General features: G+C 41.6%; 2 protein-coding genes across 15 annotated transcripts in view; one reads left to right on the forward strand and one right to left on the reverse strand.

Annotated features, from left to right (window-relative positions):
* LOC144688698 (polypyrimidine tract-binding protein 1-like) overlaps positions 1-3,583 on the forward strand; it is a 35,661-nt gene extending 32,078 nt beyond the window's left edge. For all 14 annotated transcript variants that reach the window (XM_078555539.1, XM_078555544.1, XM_078555543.1 and 11 more), the window contains one exon: positions 18-3,583. In XM_078555539.1, the coding sequence (XP_078411665.1) occupies positions 18-150 (133 nt within the window). In that variant the 3' untranslated portion in view covers positions 151-3,583. The remainder of the gene's footprint in view (positions 1-17) is intronic.
* The window catches only part of LOC144688703 (DNA-binding protein RFX2-like), a 911,596-nt gene that overhangs the window by 255,715 nt on the left and 635,434 nt on the right, over positions 1-20,447 (reverse strand). The gene's annotated exons all lie outside the window — the stretch shown is intronic.

Genomic DNA, 20,447 nt, shown 5'->3' on the forward strand with positions numbered 1-20,447 from the left:
TTGCCTTGTAATTTTAGGAAGGATCGCAAGATGGCTCTCATCCAGATGAGTTCAGTGGAAGAAGCAATCCAGGCTCTCATTGACCTTCATAATCATGACCTTGGAGAAAACCATCACCTCAGGGTTTCCTTCTCCAAGTCGACCATTTAAGCTCTGACATGGACTTCCAGTCATTCTCTGGGAGTCCTGCCTAGCCTATGGGCACAAATGATTATCTTGTTCCAGAGACACCACTAGACCTCAAAGCAGCTACATAGCTGAAATTACCCAAAAGTGACCACAGTTCGTTTTTAAAAAGCAAACTTTTTGAAGTTTACTGCAATGACATCCTGTTTTACGGTAGTGATGCTGCCAGTTTCAATCCGTTTATCGCAGATTGGCTTGTGCTAGTGTTGCTCTTAATTCAGCGTTTGAAACTCTTCTAAAAGTTTACAGGTTGCAAATATTTCTCTTGGATCACCCAAGCCTGTGCACCTAATATCAGGTTGTGTAATAAAAAGCCTTTTAAGTCTTTTTCCCCTTTGGGTATCCATACCACTATAATACAGATGTGTGGATAATTTAAGCATATGCTCTACTTTCATTTAAATGATTATCCTGTGCCTTATGTCTTTATAATGAAACAGGGGCCATTTTATAAATTGTAAGTCTGTTTCTGGTTATGTGCTTTACAGTTTGTTTCAAGCAATGTTTTGCTGCTTGTTTGCTCATTAATATGTTGCTTACCCAAATTGCAGGAGGTATATTGGGTGTTATTGGAGGCAGGGAAGAAACACAGAATTGGCATGTAGTAGCCTTAACAATTTTATCCAAGATGCTGATTTGCAGGTCGATCCATCTAATCTCAGGTTTTGGATATATTGGCCATTGTACCACCACTCTTGGGCAGCAAGCTTTCTGGATATCAGTTTGTTTTTTTCCAAATCCCATTCCTTTTGCCTTTTTCCTCTCACTCTTGCCCACCTCCTAATCACTTGGGATAAATAACTATTTATCATCAACTGCCTGGTGGCCATGCCTTTAATCATATATTTTTTTCAACCAGTGCAGAACAATGCTGTTGAATATTCATTTAACCAATTGAAGCGGTGTAGATATGAAGGTTGCTGCAGCTTAAGAGCTGGTATAATATTTGTAGTGCACCAGTATTTAATTTCAGCTGGCTTAATAGGGTTGTATTTTTTAAACCAAACTTTCCATCTGTGCGCCAGTTGTGTTGGATACCACTGAATCAACCTAGAATAAGAAGCACAGCCAATTGTGTGGATATAAATAAAATGTAGGAGTGGGCAGTTATTTTGTCCACCCCACATGCTTCTCCAGGCTTCGTCTACAGGTGTCATTTGTAATGAAACATGAATCTGTTCAGCTTCTGTCTAGAAGGGCTCTGGTTACCCCAGAAACCCAGTCAGTGACTTGGAATATCCTCGGGAGGATTTTATCCTACCTTTACAAAGGAAAATACAGTTGTCTGGTAACCAGGAACAGTCCCAATTTTAAATGGCCTAGGCTTGTTGCCTCTATATTCAATATCTTGTATGTATTTTATAGTTGGGTGTGTTTTATTATCTTAGAGTCCATAGAATGTGCATTTTCTACCTGTATTTTGTTTAGTATGATTTTTGATTTTAATCAGTTTTTGAGCTGAAATTTCTGCTCTGTACACCTTTAAGTGAGATTGACATGATGTCAATGTCCTGTCATATGTCACCTTTTTATTGATTTTTATTGATGTATCAGCTGAAATTCTGGCATGGTGTGCAGTTATGTTTTTTATGCTGTCTTTGGTAATTTGCTTTCATTTTATTTTTGCTTTTTGATTTGTATATTCCTTCTGGGTTCAAATGAGAACAGATTTGTCTTGTTGATCTGTCTTTTTTGCCACCAAGTATTTCATTCCATTTTTACCCTGCCTTGTTCCCTTATGCATGAGTACAGCATTGACAAAGAGGTTCTTACAGTATTGAGTGCTTAGTACAGTACTTGAAGCTTCTGTCCATGTACAAGGTGGCTATGATTTGGCTACTTGTAACCCTTTGTTAAGCATTGGATATTGGGTCTATGTGCAAGTACTCTATTGATGCACTTAATGCAGTAAAGGCATTAGTTATGAGTACAATCAAGCTCTTAACCTTTTACCAGAGTTTCCTTTTGACTATGATTCAGCAGATTAACTAGCAGGAGCACAGTGGGAGGAAAATTATGCCTTTCCTGGAAGGTAGAAGTCTGCACAGTGATGTGATAGTGTTCCATTTGCTGACTGAAATAAATACCTGGGTAGTCAGGTGGTCTCCTAATGAACAATGAGTTCTCAAGCTACCTGTAAGATGATTTTTACTTCTGTGGAGAAAGTTATTTTTATTTACAGATGTGGCTTTCAGTCTGACCTGTGTAATTACAGGCCTGTACAAGTGTCCGTGGGGAAGAATTTGTTGATATTGCCACAGCAGCCCTTATAACTGAGGTAGTTTCCTTACTTTTGGACAGATAAAGACGGTTCCACTTTGCGTAGCTTAGCAAATTGACAAGGGGAGAATTGGTTTTGTAGTTTTTCAAGCCCTTCTAGTATGTACTGAGTTCCGACACCTTTTTGAAACAATCTAATACTCTTGACGTCCACTCCTCTAAAAGCAGTTAGCACTTGGATTAAACCAAATCTTATTTGCTGACAATTCATGGTTTCCCTATTGTCCAAATGTAGCCCCCTTTTTCCTTCTGAATAATGAAAAGAAAATACTTCAGATCCACTTCCCAAACATTCCATAGTTTGAGCTAAATGCTGGAGTCATAATGAATATTTGTACACTTTTGACTGATCTTGTGTATGAGTGCTCATTAATGACCATGTTAGTGATCTTGTGCCTAAACTAATTAATGAGCAATAGTTTACTTTAAGAACAGAATGTTCAGATTGACACATGTCAACTGCTTAATGGTTTTTTTTTTAGTTTTTATCAGGGTTTCATGGACCAAAGTTGTTGTGCCTTCCGAAGTCTTAGTTCTTCACGTTTTGCTATTCCTCTTCAAATCCTCAAATGTGGTGATTGTAATGCATTATGCACCTAGAGTGATTGGTAGTTGTATGTTTAGGGGATTCACTGCTGGATTCAATCTGTGTTCCTTTAAAACTGTTGGAGGTGCTGCCTACATAATGTATGCAGTTTTCAAACAAGAATACAACTCCACCTCTATTTTTGTCCTTGGTTTCTTTAAAATATTCCCTCTTTTCAGCTGTAAAGAATGTTTGAAAAAAAGGTGTAAATATTCATAACTTTTTTACCTAGAGAGGCTAAGGGGAACAAAACCGGTTTTTATATGGAAGCATTGTCTTGTATATTTTGATTAAAAAAACAGCTGTCAGGTTTCATATGTAAAAGGGTTTTTCAGAAAACAATTCCTCTTCTATTGAGAAGAATGTTTGTAATGCAAAGAGATGATTAAAATAATTTTCTAATGAATTTGTAGCTGTATGAATACATTCACCAGTGTACCACCATTTCAGATTATGCAATTTTCTTTTACAACCATTAACAGCTCTGGCCAATGTAGTACTTGCACCTTCAATAAACTGCTTCATTCTTTATTTTCTGACCTTTTTGTGTCTGATTGCTGTTCCTTTTATCTAAATGTTTCAGCTTGTCTACTATTTATAACTATCATCACAGCTACTAAGGGCTTATTTTAACTGTCCCGTGTTGGAAGAAATTGCATTGCTGTTTCTGTTTAAACAGTTTTCTGTTTTCACTTGATTGCTATTCTTGCAATACAATTCCAGTCCTACTTGATCTTAATTCTAGCCCTACTTGATCTAAAGAAACAATGTTCTTTTATAATAAGATACCTTAACCTTTCCTCTCCTCCCAACCATCAGTATCACATGCACACTGTATCCCTCACTCAACATGCTCACCTTGCTAGCTATTTTGAAGCCAGTTCAGTGTGAATGTCCCTGGTTGTTTGCTAAGTAGCATCAGCCAGTGACTCAGCCTAACTGCAAAATAAGATACAAGTTTGACAGATCAGCTGTTATTGGAGTACTAAACTAGTCTGGTTCTACTCTGCTGTTTGTTAAATAGTAAATTTTGCATCTATCTGATGACCTACCTCAGAATTTAGTTGCAAACTAGGGCGAGTGCAGGCAAGGTGTTGTTTCTCTCCCCATCCTCATTTGCCTTGCTTTCCATTTTGCTTCATGTCTCAAAACAAGTCAAGAGGGTTAGTGCAATGAGCTTCCCTATCACTGAGGAGCAAACAATCAGTTAAGTACAGAGTTGATACAGGAATGAATAACCAAGTTAGCATAGTGGATACATGTTACCCCAGCTGCAAAACAGCAATAATCCACTTAATGGATTATTGTTTCTAATTCTGACTGCAATATCCATCAAGATATTGTCTGCATGAACCCTCATTGGCTGGTCTCAATTTTGGTCATTCTGTAGTTTTATCCTAAACACGGGTGAACTAATTGTACAAGATGGTAACTAACTTAAGGTCAACTGATTTAATCGGCCACTCGTTGAACATGGCAAAAGATTTTTTAAAACTTCAATTCTGGTTGTTTGGCTAAATGTGGAGCATGAACATTGTAGATAGTCCTTAAGTCTGAGCTTAATTGTAACAGTTAACAGCAGCACAGCGCCACACAGACCATGAAGGTCTCATCTGTGACCAGTTGAAAGCATAGTTGAGGGTGTACAAACATGAATTAGGAGCAGGAGTAGGCCACTCAGCTCCTTGGGTCTGCTCTGCCATTCAATAAGATCATGGCTGATCTGACTGTAACCTCAACCCCACATCCCTGCCTACCCCCCTGATAACTTCACTCCCTGTCCACAATTGCATATAAAGCCCTGGAGTGTTTAACATTTGCAGTAGGTAGCATCAAGGAAAAACCAACGTCATTTCTGCAAGATATCAGTTAACCTATCTACATCTTCCACCTTGATGAAACTATTTCATTCAATAGGATACCTGAAGAGAGCACCTGCCATTTCAAAAATTTTAGGCTTTGCAATTGCTAATTCTTGACTTTCTAGAAACTCTGCCTTTGATCAAATTGAACTGAGAATTTCCAATTAAGCAATAAAAATATTACAAGTGTTCAGCCTACTGTCTGCCAGAAATTACAATCCCTGTGGTGAACTGTAAACTAAAATAACCAAATTTACTAATGACCCCCTAAATGAAGAAATTACCAACAAGATTCCATTTTTGTAATTCACAACATGAATTAGTTGGCAAATTATGTTCTGTATGAGCTATAAATTACACATGGAGTAGCAGATACAACAAAGACTTACAAGATTACGATCATTTATACTACTTCCTGAACGAATGTGGCACCATGTGCAATCTGTCTTTCAAGCTCTGCCTCTGGAACCTGTTCTCTTTCTCACTGGATGGATTTGGTCCTTGTCATTTGCAACAGTAACTTCACTCTATCCAAGTCCCCTGAAGACAATCAATACCCAAATGGGACACCTGCAGAATCTCCTAAGCTAGGTTCATGACGGTCTTGATGGTACAGATTACCTAGAGACTCCTTTATCCTATTCCTTTAATAAATTAAACTCATTAAATGGTCCAGTTGGTTCTGGCAAAACTGAAGCATTGCCACAGAATTGACCAATTCACAATTTCTCATCGAACCCAGTCTTCAGCTTTGTCCTTTGGAACTATCATGTGGTTCCTTGTAAATGTTTTTTTTTCTGTTCTTTGCCCACACCTTAACTTCCTGTTGGTCCTGCTTCCAGGTCATATGAACCGATACTAGCTGTTAAGCCCTTTTCAAACATTCTTGAAAGCAATTAGATGCACAGACGTTTTAAAGAAATTCCACATTTTCCTTATGGTACTGCTTTTAGCCCAAAGGTTGTTACTCTAATCCAAAACCAAAAGCTGACCATTTTAAATGGTTGTGCATTCCATGCTTCCAACAATTCAGTTTATAAAAAAAAAAAGTCTGGTGAAGGGGATTGTGATTTAGTGGTATTGGAACACTCGTGCTTTATTAATGTCTGCCTCAGCACTTGTCTTGATTCCACACTTTGATCCAACTAAAATAGTTCCCTCCTGCCCTACAGAAATTGTCCCAGTATCTGACTCAAGGCTGTACGTTCTATCGCTGGCCTGCTGCCGGAAGACCTGTTTGCAGGCAGTGGTCCGAGTGCTGCAGTTGCTCTGGTAAGGGGACCATCTGCTTGGCTTCCCAGTCCAAGTTGCTAATTAAACCCTACCAGGAGTAGGTCATTCAGCCCTTCCCCTCTTCTGCCATTCAATAAGATTGTGAGTGATCTATTAGCTAACTCCACATACCTGCTTTTGCCTCAAATCCCTTAATACCCTTGGATAAGAATATTAATCTTGGATTTAAAATTTACGATTGATCTAATGTCAATTGTTGTTTGAAGAGTTAAACTTTGACTGCTGTCCTTTGTGTGTCAAATTGTTTCCTAATTTCACTCTTGAAAGGACTGGTTTTAATTTTTAGGTTTTGCCATCTAGTTCTAGAATCCCCAGCAAGTAGATATAGGCTAGAAATAAACTTTCATTAAATCACTGCATAACCTAAATTCCAGGAAGTACAGTCTTAGCTTGTCGTTCGCCCTTATAATTTAACCCTTGTAGGATATGTGAAACATTCTATGTTGTGGCCCTATACAGCTCCCTCCTTTTTTTCCCCAGTGCAGTTACTCTCTGCCAATTCCTGCCCTCACCCTGAACTGGAAAATTTCAACTTCTAATTTCCTAATTTCTTAACTTCTAATTTCTCCCCTTCACATAGTCCTCTTGACTTCTCCCTCCCCGCTGACCTTTTCTGTCCCCTGCCTCCTGCAGTATTCCAATGAAGCTCAGAGTAAGCTTGAGAACCAGCACCTCATCTTCCAAACTCAACATTGAGCTCAACAATTTCAGATGAGTTCAGATGGTTGTCAACCTAACTTTGTTTCTCTCTCCACAGATTATGCCAGTGGTGCTGAGTATTTGCAGCATTTTCTGTTGTGTTGCCCAGAACTGCTCTTAGTCGTTCCAGGTGTTGTCGAACCAGAGTTTTGTATAGCTGAAGCATAACTTCTCCCTTTATATCTAGAGGACTAGAATACAAGGCAAGTGTTCTGTTAGACCTTTTGTGACATCTTAGGCTAGGTACCTCGACCCCTATTAGAGATGAGCTTAGTTGAATTTGCCAGAATTCAGTCGAGGCTAATGACAAAGGACATAGCTGTAGTTTTCTGTGCATTACCTTTTAACACCAGTTACCAGAACTATATTTGGCCTTGGAGCCTGTCTCCATTCTTAGCAGTGTATCCCATTCAGTTGGCTGCTGATTACCCACAACCAAACAACAGAGGTCAGTGACTAGGGGGCATAGATTTAAAGTAATTGGTAGAAAGATTAGAGGGGAGATGAGGAAAGATTTTTTCCACCCAGTGGTAGGGCTCTGGAACTTGCTACCTGAAAGGGTAGTAGAGGCAGAAACCCTCAACTCATTTAAAAGATGTTTGGATGTGCATCTGAAGTGCCATAACCTGTAGGGCTACGGACCAAATGCTGGAAAACAGGGTTAGGCTGGGTGGCTTGTTTTTGGCTGGTGTAGACAGGATGGTCCAAGTGGCCTCTTTCTGTGCCATAAGCTTTCTATGATTCTAACCATGAGTGAATTGAGTTTAAGCTTGTTACTTTAACCCAGGCTGAATTCCAATGTAACTGAATACCGCAGAGGAACCAAAGGCATTTGGGCATTCTGCACTTGGCACTTCTGTTATCAATTTACTCCTGTTTCTCATGTATTTAGCCCATTGTGCCTGTGCCAGCTCTTTGAAAGAACGATCCAATTAGTCCTACTCGTCAATGCCCCAGGATCTGAAAAGGTTGTCAAACTCAAATGGACTACTCCCTTTAGTGTGGCAGTCATCTCTCCCCACCCAATCAGTGTGCAGCCAATCCATGTGGCCTCTTGTCACCAACCCCACCATCTATCCATCTATGTACCCTGGTCATGTTTTCCGGGAATCTACTGCGAGGCAAATGTATCTACTGACGTCACTTTCCAGGTGAATGTCTGGATGCTGAAACTGGCTACTCCATTTGTGCCACTGGATTTTTATTTTAATTGTACCTTTACCTTAAAATATCACTTGGATGAGGTTCCTGCCATTTAAATATCTGTCAGATTTCATCTAAACCTAAAAGTATCCAAGGCATAATCTAGTCATTTTCAGGTTGGGAGGGTACAACAAGTGAGGTATTCTATAGATTGGTATGCTTGGATCTTGGTTATTTACAATCTCTATTAATGACTTGGATGGGAACACTAAGTGTAATGTATCCAAGCTTACTGATGATACAAAGCTAGGTGAGAAAGTAAGGTATGAGGAGGATGCAGAGATATAAACAGGCTGTGAGTGGACAAGAAGGTGACAGATGGAGTATAATGTGAAATTATCCACTTTGGTAGGGTGAACAGAATAAAAGTGAGATACTGTTAAATGGTGGGTGTTCTTGTACAGGAATCACAACGTTAACATGCATGTACAGCAAGTGTAAGGAAGCAAATACACTATAATCTCTCCTTTAGGGGGACACAGTAGCATAGTGGTAACATCACTGGATTAATCCAGAGGCCCAGGCTACTGGTCTGGTGACCCGGGTTCAAATCCCACTGGCAGCTGGTGGAATCTAAATTCAATGTTTGGAATTGAAAGCTATTCTAGATAATGATGACCGCAAAACCATTGTCAATTGTCGTAAAAACCCAACTGGTTCACTCATGTCCTTGAGGGAAGGAAATCTGCTGTCCTTACCTAGTCTGGAGTTAGAATGCCTAATCACAAGTGTAGGACCTGGATATCAAGAAACCAGAGAACAAAGAAGAATTTAATGTTCCTAGAGGTGGTTGTGTATTATTCTAAGTTCATCCCTGACTTAGCTAGCACATTAGCTCCACTGTATCGACTTCTGAAAGATGGAATGGTTTGGGTGTGGTCTGTGGAGTGTCAGCATATGAAAGAGTGAAGAAAGAACTGACTAGTGACACTGTTTTGATCCACTATGATCCTAGGAAAAAATTGGTTTTGGTGTGTTGCCTAATCACAGGGGTTAGGTATGGTGCTCTCTCAAATAGTGGAAGATGGTGTGGCGAAGCTTGTAGGATACACTTCACAAACTTTAACAAAGCCTGAGCCAAATTAGTCAAGTTGAGAAAGAGGCATTGGCGATCATATATGGTGTTACTCCCCACTTACATTTTAACATATAAGTTGTTTGTTTAAGTGGGGAGTAAGTGTAGTGTAGGGGAGGTGTAAATAAAGTTAAGTTAATAATGACTGCCTGCAGCTGAGCATGTGTTAGCCTTACTCTAATACACAACAAGAATGCAATACAGTTGAATTCCACTTTTTTTTTTAAAAAGTGATCTCCAATCACAAACAATCTTAAACTTAGCCATGTAATTGGCTTTGTTTATGGAGTGAAGAGTTGGCTAAGGTTGATTGGGTAAAGGGACTAAAAAAAGGTGGTAAATAAAGAGGAAACATTTAAACAATTCAAAATGTTCAAAACTACATTCAATTGGAAAAACTAAAATGCAACAAAAGAGATCTATTCATGGCTTGATATTAGATTTGAAGAAGAGCCTTTATAAGGTTGCAAAGAATAGTGGTAAGTTTGGGTGTCGGGATTGTTTTAGAAACCAGCAAAGGGGCACCAAAAAGTTGATACAAAGGGAAAAAAATAGAATAACAGACTAGTCAGGACTATTAAAAACAAATTGTAAGATCTTTACAAGAGTATAAAAAGGAAGGGAGTAGCTAAAGTAAATGTTGGTCCCTTAGAAGCAGAGACAGGAGAAATTATCATGGGGAATGAGGAAATGGCAGAGGCATTAAACAAATATTTTATGTCCATCTTCACAGTAGAAGACAGAACTCGCACACCAGACATAGAGGGTAACCTAGGGGCTAGGACGAGTGAGGAAGTTAATGTCAGCAGAGAAAAACTATTGGAGAAACTTAAGGAACTAAAATCTAACAAATGCTCAGGATCTGATGGATTACACCCTAGAATTCTAAAAGAGATAGTGGCACAGATAGTAGATGTGCTGGCTATGATTTTCCAAAATTCCTTCGATTCTGGAAGAGTCCCAGTGGATTGGAAGCTAGCAAATGTAACACCACAATTCAATAAAGGAGGGAGAGAGAAAACAGGGAACTACAGGCCAGTTAGCCTGATGACAATCATTGGGAAAGTCATGGAATCTATTAAGAAAGTCTTAACAATGTTTGCTGATGATACAAAGCTAGGTGGAAATGTAAGGAGGGAACAGGGAGGTTGCAAAGAGAAATAGGTAGGTTAAGTGAGTGGGCAACAATGTGGCAGATATAAAATGGGGAAGTGAGGTTTTCACTTTGTAAGAATAGGAAAGCAGAACATTTTTAAAAGGCGTGAAACTTGTAAATGTTGATGTTTGGAGAGACTTGAGTGTACTCATACAAGAAACACAAAGCATGCAGCTTCAGCAAACAGTAAATCAAATGACATGTTGGCCTTTATTACAAGGGGACTGGAGTACAGGAATAAGGACGTCATGCTGCAAATGTACAGGGCTTAAGGATATACTTACATTTGAGGGCGGTACAGCAAAGGTTCACTAGATTGTTCCCTGGGATGAGAGGGTTGTCCTATGATGACAGGCTGAGTAAATTGGGTCCATATTCTCTTGGGTTTAGAACAATGAGAGGGGATCTCACTGAAAACATTCAATATTCTGAAGGGGCTTGATAGGGTGGATGCTATGAGATTGTTTCCACTGGCTGGGGAGTCTAAAACATGGGAGCACAGTCTCAGGATAAGAGGCCGATCATTTAGAACTGAGATGGTGAGAAATTGCTTCACTCAAAGGGTTGTGAATCTTTGGAGTTCTCTACCCCAGAGGGTTGTGGATTCTTTATCGTTGAATACATTGAAGGCTGGGGCAGACAGATTTTTGGCTTCCTAGAGAATCAAGGGATATGGGGAGTGGGTGGGAAAGTGGAGTTGAAGCCCAGGATCAGCCGTGATTGTACTGAATGGCGGAGCAGGCTTGCTGGGCCGTATGGCGGTCTGCTCCTATTTCTTTTGTTCTTGTGACATTGGTCCTGGCTTTGTTGGGTGCATCCTGTCTGGCCTGTACAGCTCCAATCATTCCCAGGACCTTTTTCTCAAGCTATTTTATTTGCATTTCTACTTACATTTCAAAATCAAGTAGGGACAAACCTTGCCCCATGCTGGTGAGCAGATATTGCAGAAAAAAGGGGTTTGTTCATTGCTTGAAATGCTAAATTAAATGGCGATGGAAGGCAGTCAGGGTTAAATAGACAGCCTTCCAGGTCACTGGGAGTAGCTGTACAGGACTCTGATTATTTTCTTTAAAAGAGGCACTTAAAACCTCCCATTTTCCCGGTGGAATCCACTAGCGCTCAGTTAACTGTTTACCTCTCCCAAGGTTGTTCAAAATGTTTTAGGAGAAAGCTGCTTGCTATACCTGAGTAGTTTGCTATTTTTTATGTATTAAATCAAAAACAAGTGGTATATTTTCACTAACCAAGCCAAGAAATATTAGGCAGTATATTAAGTATTACTGATATTTTGAAGAAATAGGTCAGCAGTGACATTCTCTTCAGGGTTTACCTGATGTAAATGTACCAGATCTATTTGTGTTAAAGCTGTGTCAACTTAAGTTTCAGGCAATTAATGCAAGAAGGTAATATAAGCAGAAGTTGAAATTGATGTTTCAGAAGTGTTGCAATGCCTCTATGTGCATTTTATCATTCAGTTACCAGAAAGCAATTGGAATGAAATGTGTTGATGAGATGATATTCAATTTGTCAGCTTCTGCATGCTGTACGATATGCTAGTGTAGAATCATGATTTAATGGCAGAAGAAGAGAATTCTAATACATTAATTTAACCAAAGTGGTGAGTAGGTACAGGGAACTAAAGATGCAAGGTTCTGTAAAGCAGGGTCAGGTTACAGCAGAAATTAAAAGCAGGAAAGATAGATGGTGGAACAGGAAAAGGCAACCTGTTTGAAGTGAGATCACTCTGCACTCCCAGTGACCCTGATAAAGCCAGTAGAATTGTACAGACATAAGAAGGAATGTAGAATATGCAGCAGAGAGATTAACAAACAGAGTGTGGAAATGCTCCATAGCTTTACATGGGGTGGTGTAGATACCACAGAAATGTTAATAACGGTGAAAGATTGAGTTGAGTGTGGAAGATGGGGTTGTCACGGAGAGAATGTATGAGTTCCCTTTTACTGTCCATGGTCAGTATGTAAGAGGTGTATGTTTTCTTACCCTCAGTGTGTCCCAATTAAATAATTCCAGCAGCAAGCTTTTTGTGAGTTTAAAAATGAAGGTTATTTATTATATCACACCTTGAATTTAACACAATGTTTCACTCACTTATTGGGATAGACATAGGGTTAAGGGCTTGGATGGAGTGGATTTCTTGAAATGGGTGCAGGAGAACTTTTTAGATCAATATATAGAAGGTCCAATGAGGGACAGCGCAGTGCTGAACCTAATTCTGGGGAATGAAGCCGGACAGGTGGCTGAGGTGGTGTTGGGGGAGCATTTTGTGATAGCGCCCACAACATGGTACAATTTAAGCTCGTTATGGACAAAGAAATAGACAAGTTGCAAAAAAAAAAACCGTTTTGGATTGGGGAAGAGCGGATTTTAGTAAAATAAGGCAGGATCTGGCCAAGGTAGACTGGGAACAGTTACTTGTGGGGAAATTTGCAGAAGAGCAGTGGGGGGTGTTCAAAAAGGAAATGGGGAGGGTACAGGCTCAACATGTTCCCTCTAGGGTGATGGGAAGGAGTAACAAGCCCAGAGAACCATGGATGACCAGAAATATTCAGGATACATTGAGAAGGAAAAGAGAGGCTTTTAGCAGGTACATGGGAAGGAAATCAGTGGAGGCATTAGTGGAGTACAGAAAATGCAGGGTGGAGCTTAAGAAAGCAATTAGGAGAGCAAAGAGGGGATATGAGAAAGCTCTGGCTATTAAAAGTATGGAAAATCCCAAGATATTCTATAAACATATTAATGGGAACAGGATAACCAGGGAAACAGTAGGATCCATTAGGGACCAAGGGGGCAATCTATGGGTGGAGCCAGATGACATTGGTAGAGTGTTGGACAAATATTTCACATCCGTCTTCACCCAAGGGAATGAGGATGAAGGTTTGGAACCCGGGGAGAGAGACTGTGAGGTTCTTGAGCAAATTGATATAGGGAGTGACAAGGTGTTGGAGGTGTTGGCAGGCTTAAAAGTGGACAAATCTCTAGGTCTGTTGATTTGTGTCCCAGACTGCTGAGGGAGGCAAGGGAGAAGATCGCAGGGGCTCTGACCCAAGTTTTGAATTCCTCTCTGGCCACGGGGGAGGTGCCAGAGGACTGGAGAACAGCTAATGTGGTACTGCTATTTAGGAAGGGTTGTAGAGATAAGCCAGGGAACTACAGACCAGTGAGTCTCGTGTCAGTGGTAGGGAAACTATTGGAGAAAATTCTGAAGGAGAGAATCTAACTCCACTTGGAAAGGCAAGGTTTGATCAGGGATAGTCAGCATAGCTTTGTCAGAGGGAGGCCATGCCTAACAAATTTGATTGAATTTTTTGAGGTGACCAGGTGTGTAGATGAGGGTAGTGCAGTTGATGTAGTTTATATGGATTTCAGCAAAGCCTTTGACAAGGTCCCACATGGGAGACTTATGAAGAAGGCAAATGCACATGGGATACAGGGTAATTTGATAAGGTGGATTCAAAATTGGCTAAGTTGTAGGAGACAGAGGGTAATGAAAAGGCTGCTTTAGTTACTGGAAGCCAGTGTCCTGTGGCATACCACAGGGATCTGTGCTGGGTCCCCAATTCTTCGTCATTTATATAAACGACATAGATGACTATGTGGGGGGTAGGATTAATAAGTTTGCGGATGGCACAAAAATTGGAAGGGTGGTTAACAGTGAGGTTGAGTGTCTTGGGCTACAGAAAGATATAGACGGGATGTCAAATGGGCAGATAAGTGGCAGATGAAATTTAACCCTGAAAAGTGAGAGGTGATACACTTTGGAAGGAGTAATTTGACAAGGAAGTATTCAATGAACGGCATGACACTAGGAAGTTCTGAGGAGCAAAGGGGCCTTGGCATGTGTGTCCATAGATCTCTGAAGGCGGAGGGGCATGTTAGTGGGGTGGTGGAAGAAGGCATTTGGGACACTTGCCTTTATCAATCGAGGCATAGATTAGAAAAGTAGGGAGGTCATGTTGGAGTTGTATAGAACCTTGGTGAGGCCACAGCTGGAGTACTGTGTGCGGTTCTGGTCGCCACATAATAGGAAGGATGTGATTGCACTGGAGGGGGTGCAGTGGAGATTCACCAGGATGTTGCCTGGGATGAAACAGTTAAGTTATGAAGAGGGGTTGGATAGACTTGGGTTGTTCCTGTTGGAGCAGAGAAGACTGAGGGGTGACCTGGAAAGATGTAAAAGCAATAGAGTTGTTGTGGTGGGTGATTTTAATTTTCCCCATATTTACTGGGAATCACTTAGTGCTAGGGCTTTGGATGGCGTAGAATTTGTAAGGTGCATCCAGGAGGGCTTCCTGAGACACTATGTAGATAGTCCAACTAGGGAAGGGGCAATACTGGACCTGGTATTAGGGAATGAACCTGGCTAGGTGGTCGAAGTTTCAGTAGGGGAGCATTTCGGGAAAAGTGACCATAATTCAGTAAGTTTCAAGGTACTGGTGGATAAGGATAACAGGAGTCCTCGGGTTAAGGTGCTTAATTGGGGGAAGGCTAATTATAACAATATTAGGCAGGAACTGAGGAATCTAGACTGGAGGTGGATGTTTGAGGGCAAATCAACAACTGACATGTGGGGGGCTTTCAAACATCAGTTGATAAGAATTCAGGACCAGCATGTTCCTGCTAGGATGAAGGATAAGTATGGCAAGTTTCAGGAACTTTGGATATTGTGAGATTAGTCAAAAAGAAAAGGGAAGCATTCATAAGGGCTAGAAGGCTGGGAACAGATGAAGCCCATGGCGAATATAAAGAAAGTAGGAAGAAGCTTAAGCAAGGAGTCAGGAGGGCTAAAAGGGGTCATGAAAAGTCATTGGCAACTAGGATCAAGGAAAATCCCAAGGCCTTTTATACATATGTAAAAAGCAAGAGGGTAGCCAGGGAAAGGGTAGGCCCACTCAGGGACAGAGGTGGGAATCTGTGTGTGGAGCCAGAAGAAATGGGAGAGATACTAAATGAATACTTCTCATCAGTATTCACCAAAGAGAAGGACTTAGCGGTCGATTTGTCTAGGGAAGAGTGTGTAGATAGCCTGGATCATGTTGAGATCAAAAAAGAGGAGGTGTTAGGCGTCTTGAAGAATATTAAGGTGGATAAGTCCGCAGGGCCAGATGGAATCTACCCCAGAGTACTGAGGAAGGCAAGGGAGGAGATTGCTGGGGCCGTGACAGAAATCTTTGTATTCTCACTGGCTACGGGTGAGGTCCCAGAGGACTGTAGTTCCGTTGTTCCGTTGTTTAAGAAGGGTAGCAGGGATAATCCAGGAAATTACAGGCCAGTGAGCCTTACATCAGTGGTAGGGAAATTATTGGAGAATTATTGGATTTACTACCATTTGGAAGCAAATGGGCGTATTAGTGAGAGGCAGCATGGTTTTGTGAAGGGGAGGTCGTGTCTCACTAATCGAGTTTTTCGAGGAAGTGACAAAGATGATCGACGATGGAAGGGCAGTGGATGTTATCTACATGGATTTCAGTAAGGCCTTTGACAAGGTCCCTCATGGCAGACTGGTATAGAAGGTAAAGTCGCACGGGATCAGAGGTGAGCTGGCAAGATGGATACAGAATTGGTTTGGTCATAGCAGACAGAGGGTAGCAGTGGAAGGGTGCTTTTCTGAATGGAGAGCTGTGACTAGTGGTGTTCTGCAGGGATCAGTGCTGGGGCCTTTGCTGTTTGTAGTATACATAAATGATTTGGAGGAAAATGTAACTGGGCTAGTTCGTAAGTTTGCAATCGACACTAAGGTTGGAGGAGTTGCAGATAGTGAAGAGGATTGTCAAAGGATACAACGGGATATAGATCGGTTGGAGACTTGGGTGGAGAAATGGCAGATGGAGTTTAATCCGGACAAATGCGATGTAATGCATTTTGGAAGGTCTAATACAGGCAAGAATTATACAGTAAATGGCAGAATCCTTAAGTGCGTCGACGGGCAGATGGATCTGGGTGTACAGGTCCACAGGTCACTGAAAGTGGCAACGCAGGTGGATAAGGTAGTCAGGAAGGCATATGGCATGCTTGCCTTCATTGGCAGGGGTTTGAGTATAAAAGCTGGGAAGTTATGCTGCTGCTGGATAGAACCTTGATTAGGCCACACTTGGAATATTGCCTGCAATTCTGGTCGCCACATTACCAGAAGGATATGGAGGCGTTGGAGAGGGTGCAGAGGAGGTTTACCAGGATGCTGCCTGGTCTGGAGGTTATTAGCTATGAGGATAGGTTGGAGAAACTCGGATTGTTCTCACTAGAGCGATGGAGATTGAGGGGCGACTTGATAGAAGTTTACAAAATTATGAGTGGCATGGACAGAGTAGATAGTCAGAAGCTTTTTCCCAGGGTGGAAGAGTCAATTACTAGGGGACATAGATTTAAGGTGAGAGGAGAAAACTATAGAGGAGATGTGCGGGGCAAGTTTTTTACGCAGAGGGTAGTGAGTGTCTGGAATTCGCTGCCAGAGGAGGTGGTGGAAGCAGGTACGATAGTGGTGTTTAAGAGGCAGCTTGACAAATACATGAATAGGATGGGAATAGAGGGATACGGACCCCGGAAGTGCAAAATGTTTTAGTTGACGGGGCAATATGATCGGTGCAGGCTTTGAGGGCCGAAGGGCCTGTTCCTGTGCTGTACTTTTCTTTGTTCTTTGTTCTTTGATCGAGATGTACAAGATTATGAGGGGCATAGACAGGGTGGATAGGGAGCAGCTGTTCCCCTTAGTTGAAGGGTCAGTCACAAGGGGACAGAAGTTCAAGGTGAGGGGCAGAATGTTTAGGGGGGATGTGAGGAAACACTTTTTTACCCAGAGGGCGGTGACGGTCTGGAATGCGCTGCATGGGAGGGTGGTGGAGGTGGGTTCCCTCACATCCTTTAAAAAGTACCTGGATGAGCACTTGGCACATCTTAATATTCAAGGCTATGGGCCAAGTGCTGGTAAATGGGATTAGGGAGGTAGGTCAGGTGTTTCTCACATGTCGGTGCAGACTCGATGGGCCGAAGGGCCTCTTCTGCACTGTGTGATTCTGTGAGATATTCAATTCCTCCCAAGTAAAATATATTCCAAAGAGGAAGAAAGATGGTAAGAGGGGGAAAAAGCATCCATGGCTCAGCAAGGAAGTTAAAGATAACAAAGGCAAAAACTAGGGCAAATTGTAAAGGTCAGTGGCTGGCTGGAAGATTGGGAAACTTTTAAAAATCAACAAAGGGTTACTAAAAAAATAATAAAAAGAGCAAGGGTAGATTATGAAAGAAAACTGGTGCAAAATGTAAAAACTGATAGCAAAGTTTCTACAAGTATATAAAAGGAAAGAGAGTAGCCAAAGTGAATGTTGGTCCCTTGGAGGATGAGACAGGGGAGTTAATAGTGGGGTATGCAGAAATGGCAGAGATGCTTAATCAATATTTTGCCTCAGTTTTCACGGTGGAGGACACTAGTACCACCCCAATAGTAACAGGTAGAGCAGAGAGTATAGAGAAGGAGGAACTTAGAACAATCACCATCACTAGAGAAAAACTACTGAGCAAACTATTGGGATTAAAGGGTGACAAGTCCCCAGGACCTGATGGTCTACATCCCAGGGTCTTAAAGGAAGTGGCAGCGGAGATAATGGATGCATCGGTAATAATATTCCAAAATTCCCTGGATTCTGGAAAGGTTCCAGTGGATTGGAAAAATACTAATATAACACCCTTACTCAAAAAGCGGGGGAGGCAGAAAGTAGGAAACTATAGACCAGTTAGTTTAACGTCTGTCATTGGGAAATTGTTGGAATCCATTGTTAAGGAAGTCGTAATGGGGCATTTGGAAAGTCAAAATGCAATCCATCAGAGTCACCATAGTGTTACGAAGGGTAAATCGTGTATGGCTAATTTGCTAGAGTTCTTTGAAGATGTGACAAGTGGATAATGGGGATCCTGTAGATGTTGTATATCTGGATTTCCAGAAGGCCTTTGGTAAGGTGCCGCACAAAATATTAATACACAAGATAAGATCACACGGAGTTAGAGGTAATATATTAGCTTGGATAGAGGATTGGCTAACCAACAGAAAGCAGAGAGTCGGGATAAATGGGTCTTTTTCTGGATGGCAAGCTGTAACTAGTGGGGTGACTCAGGGTTTGGTCCTTGGGCCCCTACTATTTACAATCTATATTAATGACTTGGATTCAGGGATAGAAGGTACTATAGCTAAATTTGCAGGTGACACCAAAATAGGTGGGAAAGTAAGTTGTAATGAAGAAATAAGAAATTTACAAATGGATATGGTGAGGTTAGGTGAATGGGCCAAAATTTGGCAGATGGAGTTTAACGTGGATGAGTGTGAGGCTATCCATTTTGGTTGGAAGAATAAAAGGGCGACTTAATACTTAAATGGAGAGAAACTTCAGAATGCTTCAGTGCAGAGGGATCTGGGTGTCCTCGTGCATGAATCACTGAAAGCTAGTATGCAGGTACAGCAGGTAATAAGGAAGGCAAATGGAATTTTGGCATTTATTGCTAAAGGAATAGAGTATAAAAATAGGGAAGTGTTGTTGCAACTGTACGAGGCATTGGTGAGACAGCACCTGGAGTACAATGCGCAGTTTTGGTCCCCTTACTTGAGGAAGTATGTAGTTGCATTGGAGGCGGTTCAGAGGAGGTTCACCAGCTTGATTCCAGAGATGCAGGGCTTGTCTTATGAGGAGAGATTGAACAGTTTAGGTCTATAGTCGCTAGAGTTTAGAAGGATGAGAGGAGATCTAATTGAGGTATATAAGATGCTAAAAGGGATAGACAAAATAGACATGGAGCAGATGTTTCCCCTTCTGGGGCATTCTAGAATGAGAGGCCATAGTTTTAGGCTAAGGGGTGGTAGATTTAAATCAGAGATGAGGAGGAATTACTTTTTTCAAAGGGTCATGAATCTGTGGAATTCACTACCTCAGAGTGCAGTGGATGCTGGGACGCTGAATAAATTTAAGGAGATAGACAGGTTTTTAATTAGTAACGGGTTGAAAGGTTATGGGGAGAGGGCGGGAAATTGGAGTTGAGGCCGAAATGAGATCAGCCATGATCGTAATGAATGGCGGGGCAGGCTCAAGGGGCTGAATTGCCTACTCCTGCTTTTAGTTCTTACGATGTAAGAGAGGATATGACCCGCACCGAGGGTCAGTCAGATGTTGGCAGAGGAGGATTTACCACTAGTGGGGCCCTGTGCTTGACTTTATTTTTGGGTTCTCCCCACCCACCCTTTCCCCAGGACCTGAAAGGCAAAGCCAAGAGAATACACAAATTGATCAGTGCTTCTTCACTTGTAAAAACATGCCTGTGTGAATAATTGCCTTGTTGAAATTCAAGCTTATCTCTTGTCTGAATGAAGCTAAAGATGGTAAATATTGCGATGCGAGGCGAGCAAACATGGAAGATGCTGACGAGAAAAGCCAAAAACCAAGGACAGATTATACATGGAGAGAGAGAGGGAGCGAGAGTGTCGGCAGGTAGGAGAGGGAAGCTGACTAGATGTCCACTTGAACATCAATATGCCAGTCTGTTGGTATAATTTGGTTTAGAGATGGAGACAGCAGACTGGAGCTCTGCTCCTGTGCCAACAGTTTACTGAGACAAAACAGCACTGACAACAAATCTGTTACCTAGGAGACCAAGAAACATTGCACTTTACTGAGATCTCATCGCTCACTGGAGAATCTCATAACAGTGTTGCTCAGTGGAAGAGCATGAGCTGCTGTTGTAGTTTCGGGCCGGCCCGCATTATAATCGTTTAAATTAAAATCAAGTTAAAACTCAGCTCGAGGTCAATGTTTTGACCTCTGTTCAAAATGGCCGAGGTTTTACTGAAACTCCCCTCCCTATCAAAGCTTGCTGATTATTAAGAGAGAATGGGAATGTGTGGAGTGAGGCTCTGGGACTGCCCAGCATTTTCCCTCCAACATCTGACCACGGTCCGTTTTGCAATCCAGGTCCCGGTGTGTCGCTGCGCTGGACACGATGTCCGGAGTGAGAGCCAAGGAATTATTCTGAAGATGTGACTGAAACCAGCTGATAGGATGTTGCCCAGAGCCGTACCAGGCGAATCTGTCTCTATTTATTTCCTGTCATTGAGTT

This window comes from Cetorhinus maximus, chromosome 13 (genome assembly GCF_964194155.1).
Source record: "Cetorhinus maximus chromosome 13, sCetMax3.hap1.1, whole genome shotgun sequence".
NCBI classification, from domain to species: domain Eukaryota; kingdom Metazoa; phylum Chordata; class Chondrichthyes; order Lamniformes; family Cetorhinidae; genus Cetorhinus; species Cetorhinus maximus.